Source organism: Alexandromys fortis, unplaced genomic scaffold (assembly GCF_014885135.2).
Source record: "Alexandromys fortis isolate MF-2015 unplaced genomic scaffold, M_Fortis_MF-2015_v1.1 scaffold_240, whole genome shotgun sequence".
NCBI lineage: Eukaryota > Metazoa > Chordata > Mammalia > Rodentia > Cricetidae > Alexandromys > Alexandromys fortis.
The window spans coordinates 1,776,724-1,783,275 of record NW_026068133.1 but is presented as its reverse complement, the minus strand read 5'-3'; the positions used below and the strand labels follow the sequence as shown (position 1 = coordinate 1,783,275).

Sequence of the window (6,552 nt, the reverse complement as noted above, 5' to 3'; positions counted from 1 at the left end):
CTTTTTTTTTTTTTTTTTTTTTTTTGAGATAAGGTTTCTCTGTAGCTTTGGAACCTGTCCTGGAACTCTGTAGTCCAGGCTGGCCTCGAACTCACTGAAATCTGCCTGCCTCTGCCTCCCAAGTGCTGGGATTAAAGGCGTGCGCCACCACCACCCGGCCACTTTATTCATTTTTATACACTCGATGTTTACTGAGACCCTCTTCCTGGGGGTAGAAGCTGAGATACAGCAGAGGACAGGACAAATTCTTCTCCCTTAGGGAGCTGCTCTAGTTGGTGGAAACACCACAAATAGCCACATAGTGCCACTAGACAGTAACTAGTAACAAGAGAAATACCCTCTACTGAGAGGGTATCAAGGCAGGGAATGGCAGCTCACACTGAAATCCCAGCTCTTGGGAGGTTTCTAGGCTAACCTGGGCTGCATGGAGACCCTGTACCAAAAAGTTATTTAGGGTGATATGGGCAGTATAGTAAGGAGAGTCAGGGAGGGCTTCTCAGAGGTGGTGACATCAGCAGAAACTTGAATTTAGATACATATCCACAAGATTTTGCATATATATATATGTGTGTGTATATATATATACATGTTTATGTATATGTGTGTATATAATGTATTATATTTACACTATAACCTACTGGATATCTGAGGGAAGAGCCTTTCAGCCTCAGAAAACCACATATGCAAAGGCCCTGAGACTACAGTATCCTCCACCAACTTGGAACTCACTGTGTAGATCAGGCTAGCCTCGAACTCACCAAGATCTGCCTGCTCTGCTTCCTGAATGTTGGGACTGCGCCACAGAACCTGGCCTAACTAGCCTCTAAATGCTGTGTGAAACCTATAAAGTGGGAATCCATAGTGGAAGAAGAGGAGCAGGGCACTGAGCAGCTGTGAGAAGCCTGCTTGTAGTAATAATTTTGTTTGTGATCTAACAAATAAAGCTTGCCTGAAGATCATAGTGCAGAACTAAGCCACTAGTTAGCCATAAAGGCCAGGCAGTGGTGGCACACACCTTTGATCCCAGCACTCAGGAGATAGAGTGTAGTGGATCTTTGTGAGTTCAAGGCCACCCTGGGCTACGTAAGAATAATCAGTCTAAAAGAGAAACAGCCAGGTAGTGCTGGTTAACACTTAACAATCCCCGTATTTGGGAGTCAACGTGTGTTTAATCCCAGTACTAGGGAGGTGGAGACAGGAAGGGACGTGGCTGGGCTGAGAGAGGAACTTGGGTGCAGCCTGGGTAGTCAGTCCGAGGACAGGATCGCCCCTATGGTCTGAGCATTGGTAGAAGTAAGAGCTCTATCGGCTGACCACTCTGCTTCTCTGATCCATCAGCTTTCACCCCATAGTTGACTCCGAGTTTTTATTATTAAGACCAATTAGAGAAAGCAGGGTGGTGGTGGCGCACACCTTTAATCCCAGCACTCAGGAGGTAGATGCAAGCAGATCTCTGTGAGTTCCAGGCCAGCCTTGGTCTACATGAGCTAGTTCTAGAACAGGCTCTTAAAACTACAGAGAAGGGCTGGAGAGATGGCTCAGCGGTTAAGAGTATTGCCTGCTCTTCCAAAGGTCCTGAGTTCAATTCCCAGCAATCACGTGGTGGCTTACAACCATCTGTAATGAGGTTTGCTGCCGTCTTATGGCCTGCAGATAATACACACAGACAGAATATTGTATATATAATAAATACATATTAAAAAAAACTACAGAGAAGCTGGGCGATGGAGGCAGAGGCAGGCGGATCTCTGTGAGTTGGAAGCCAGCCTGATTAACAGAGCGAGTTCCAGGACAGCCAGGACTGTTAAAACTGAGAAACACCCTGCCTTGAAAAACAACAACAAAGACACCACCACCCCATCCCCTCCCCCCCCCTGGCACTTACACACACACACACACACACACACACACACACACACACACACAAAATGAGGGCCTCTGAGGTTGCTGAGTGGTTAAAAGGTGCTTGCCACCAAACATGAGTTCAATCCCTGGGACTGAAAACAAGTTGTCTTGTGACCTGTATATGTACAACATGGCATGTGTGCCTGAACCCCCATAAACACAAATGAGTAAATATGAAATATATATAATATATATTTATTTGTTTATTTTGGGTTTTTGAGACAGGGTTTTTCTGTAGCTTTGGAGGCTCTCCTCAAACTAGCTCTTGTAGACCAGACTGGCTTCAAACTCTGCCTCTGCCTCTTGAGTGCTGGGATTAAAGGCATGTGCCACCTCTGCCAGGCGTGAAATAAATTTTTTAAAAAATAACATGGAAAAGAAGGCTGTCCAATAGCTCGGTGGTAGAGCCCTGCCTATAATGCCCCAGTGAGGGGCTGGGGTGTACCTTAGTGGTAGAGCCCTGCCTAGAATCCTCCAGTAAGGGGCTAGGGTGTGGCTCAGTGGTAGAGCCCCTGCTTAGTACTTGAGGTCTGGAGTCCTAAGCCTGGGAAAACAGCAGCTAGCACAGTGAAGCAGGGCTGGTGGGGCCCACACAGAGTGATTAGACTGACAACAAACAGGGATTCCATGCCCAGGGGAAATGAGTGCTAGAAGAAATCCCTTAGGGCAAAAGGCCTGGCTGCCACTTTAGATAAGAGCCAAGGAGATAACAGTAGAGCCTGCAGGCCTGGAGCCACCACACCGGTTGCTCTTGCTCCGGCCCTAGGCAGGCACTGATCTCCTATCTGCATCTGTAGATCAGCTTGTTCTGACATTTCCAGTACACGGAAGCTGGTGGTATGCTGTTGGTCGTGCCTAGACGCCTTCCTGGAGTCTGGGTGTGTTGTAGTGGTAGCCTGCAAGGCTGATGGTGAAAAGGGACTGAGGGTACACTGGATGAGGGAGGGTGGGGAGCCTGCTAGGGAGATGATAGTGATCTGACAAGGCCAGAGGTCTAGACTCAAAAGAGTCTAAATTGGGTGTTGGATTTAATGTGGTTTGTGTGGAGTGACACCTGCATGGGGTGTGGAGGTGCAGGCCTGTGGTCTTTGCTACTAAAGGAGGCTAAAGTAGATGGAGGTTCAAGGCCAGCCTGGGCAAGTCAGCAGAATCCTGTCTCAACTCAAGCGGGAGCTGGAGAGGTGGCTTAGAAGTTAAGAGCCCCCACTGTTTACAGAGGTCACAGGCTCAGGGCCCAGCAACCACACCAGCCACTCAGAAGCACGAGGCCTCTGGAGCGTCTGTACTCGCAGGCACAGACCCACACAGTCACAAGCAGACACACAGAATTAAAGTTAAAAAAAAAAAAAAAACTGTAGCTGGGCGGTAGCCTTTGCTGCAAGCAGTGGAGTGTGGGTGGGTCTCTTGAGTTCAAGGTCAGCCTGGTCTAGGGAGTTCCAGGACAGCCGGGGCCTGTAAGTAGAGAAACTCTATCTTGAAAAATCAAGATTAAATAATAAAATAAATTAAAAATATTTTTTTAAATGGACTGAAGAAAGAACTCAGTTGGTAATGCTTTTGCCAACAGAGTATCAAGCTCTGAGTTCAGTCTTCTGAACCCAGGCTTAAAAGCCTTAAGTGAAATTCCAGCACTCAAGAGGTGGAGTCAGGAGGACCCTGGGGTCACGTTGCCCAGCCAGTCAAACCAAATCAGCAAAGTCCAGGAGAGACTGGTCTCAAAAATGAGTTGGGACAGTCCACATGGGTGCACACATCCCTCACACATGTATACTCCTGCACACCCACACAGAGCACTCCCTGACACAAGGCTGCTGATGGAGTTAATGGTAGAGCACACACCTAGCTTGAATGAAACTCTCTTCCAGCTCCAGCATAGGAAAAGAACGGGGAATGAAGGATGTACTTCAGCCCCAGCTAAAGGATGGAGCGGCTGTCTCTGAGGCAGGGGTGGAAGAGGAAGAAGGTCAGGAGCTCAGTACTGAGTTGGGAGTGTCAGTAGACAGTGCACAGACTCGAAGAATTCCCCCTGAAGACACTAGAGCGCCCCAGTCCCCAGGACCTTAGTCCTCCCGGCAGACTGTTCAAGTCTGTCCAAGAGTGTGAATCAGGTCCCAGGTTGGGAAGCCCAGCAGGCAGGGACAGAACTAGGAAGCCCTTCCCCTGCCTTCATGGCTGGAGAGAGCTTCCAGGAAGTATGGCCAGGGCACCAGCCGTTCTTGTCTCCTCTCCAGGGACTCCAGCTGAGGGGTGAATGGTGAGTGTCCAGATGATTCTGAACTCTGGGGAGCACACAGAGCCCCTTGCTACCTACGGGGACAGCAAGACTTTGAAGGCTTTTGTCCTCTGAAGCTGGCCACCAGGTTTAATGCATCGACGACTCTGCATTCAGAGACTGATGTCACAGGCCTCTGTTCTCTTGACATGCTCTAACTTGGGTGGTATTACAACTGGGTTTGTTGTTTTGTTTTGTTTTCTTGTTTTTGAGACACAGTCTCTCTATACATCCCAGGTTGAGCGCCAACCAATCCTCCGGCTTCATGCTCCAGAATACAAGTATTTCAGGCATGAGTCTTGATAGCTGTTCGGGTTTTGGGGTGTGTGTTTCCCGGGGTGGGAGAGATCTTAGGGTGTTTTGTTGTTTTTTAAGGGTTGTATATGGTGTAATATAATCCAAGTTGGGTGAGCAGTGGATGCAGGCCTTCAGCTTCTCAATCTCCTTCTGGCTTTGGCTTCCTAAGCAGCTGGGTTAACAGGTGTGTGCCAGCATGTCTAAAAGGCAAAGTCAAGCCAGGTATGATAGAGCCCACCTGTACTACCCGCACTTAAAAGCTGAAGCAAGAGGGTCAGGACTTGCACATTAGAGTCCCTGTTTCATCAGAGGAGGAAGGAACTGAGATTGTTCTGGGGGCCAGGAAGCCAAATCGGGAAATGAAGCCTTTTAGGCTCATTATAACTTACCCAAGGTCTGTCTCTTTACAGATACCGCAGCCCAGAGCAAAGGGGGCTCCAGCAGCCCAGAGTCCTCGGCCCGGCCCTCTTGCAATGTCCCTGAAGCCAAGGAGGGTGAGTCCCCTTCCCCTGCAGCCATGCAGCCTGTCCAGCTGCCCCGCCTGGCCTTGTCTCCACCTCTCCCTGCCCCTCCACCGCCACCCACGCCGCTGGCCCAAGTGGCACCTTCATCCCCTAGCCCACCACCTTCTCGGCCCACCTCAGCCCCAGAACAGTCCCTGGACTTTCTGCGGGCTCAGCAGGAGACTGCCAATGCCATCAGGGAGCTGGCTGGCACCCTTCGGCAGGGACTGGCCAAACTGAGCGAGGCCCTCAGCGCCCTGTTACCCCTTCTGCCGGGAACCCCAGCTGACCCGCTCCCTCCGCTCCCACCTCCACCTCCGCCCCCACCTCCCAAGCCAGTTCTGCCACCACCTGCCCCCAAGGTGGAGGTCTCCTCAGAGCCTGTGTCCGTGGTAGCTGCTGTCGTGGATGGGGCTGTAGTAGCAGCTAGGGGAGTGATTGTCTCCCCTAGAAGCGAGGAAGGGGTGCCCAAACCACCCCCAGCTCCACCAGTACCCCTCCACGACTCACCACCACACAAAAGGAAGAAAGGCTTCCCTACACGGAAGAGGCGGAGTCGCTGGAAGTCTCCGTGAAATCTACTCCCGTCTATGCTCCTGCCTGCAACCCCCTCTCCCTGCTTGGCACAGTCGAGGAGGAAGCTGCTCTTTGCCCATCCTAGCTGCACCCTGGCTTCCTGCTCTAGGGAAGTGAGCACCCCACTTCCTGTGCTAGTTAGTGCCTGATTCTCTGAGTGGGTCCCCTGGGTGGGAAGCCCTCAGCCCCTTTCTCTGGTACAGTGGTGTCTGCCTGACTGCCTCCTGTAACCCCCAACTTGTAAGCCATCAATTTTATGTTATATTGCCCCATGTGGGGTGGGAGGGGGGGACCTCCTGGCTCTGCGACAAGCCCCTTTGCCTAAGAGTTGCTGTTCTTGTCTTGAAGAGAAGCAACGTGTGGGGACATCCCCACTCCCCCAGCCGACTTCGGAAGGGTTGGGCGTTTGCTAGACAAATGAGAATGTAGAAGAGGACCACTTCCCTTCGGGAGAGGGAGGCGGGATTCTGATGGGGGAGATGTAGGTTGGGTCCTCTGCTGTGTCGTGTGTCTGACCTCCCCAGCTCAGCCCCCCTTTTCCTCTCAGTGCTGACAAGAAGTCAATAAACTTATTTTCATACAATCAGCTTGGGGTTCTGAGACAGGCCTTGGGCTAGAGCGCAGCATTTAAGACTATTCCCTTCATCCCCTGCAGGCCACACCTCCTGAACTTTCTAAAAGCCTTAACTGACCCTGGTATGGAAGCCCAGAGTGAAGGCTGTGATCCCAGCTACTCAGATGGCTGAGGGCAAGAAACTGACTTTGAGGCCAGCCTGAACAACAATAACGACACCCTGCACCCCCCCCCTAAAAAGTCTTCAACTAATGTTTCAAATTTGAGATTAGTTAGCGTTCATGCAGGCCCGTGTTAGGAGAGCAGTTCGGTAAAGCAACTTGGATGGGTGACTCGGGTAAAAATAGTTGCCTGAGGGTCAGATTCCCAAGAACTACACAGAATTTAATAGGCTTTTACAATTGTAAGAATTTAGAGTGTGTGTG

At 50.7% G+C, this 6,552-nt stretch overlaps 1 protein-coding gene and 1 long non-coding RNA gene across 2 annotated transcripts in view; one reads left to right on the top strand and one right to left on the bottom strand.

Annotated features, from left to right (window-relative positions):
* Mypop (Myb related transcription factor, partner of profilin) overlaps nt 1–5,552 on the top strand; it is a 9,056-nt gene extending 3,504 nt beyond the window's left edge. Inside the window, exon 3 of the mRNA XM_050126403.1 lies at nt 4,885–5,552. Within this exon, the coding sequence (XP_049982360.1) occupies nt 4,885–5,552 (668 nt within the window). The remainder of the gene's footprint in view (nt 1–4,884) is intronic.
* Nucleotides 2,087–5,621, bottom strand: LOC126491024 (uncharacterized). The gene is made up of 2 exons (XR_007589296.1): nt 5,488–5,621; nt 2,087–4,674 (listed from the first exon to the last, which is right to left on the bottom strand). It is a non-coding gene; the product is annotated as an uncharacterized lncRNA (long non-coding RNA).
* Nucleotides 5,622–6,552: the final 931 nt, after the last annotated feature.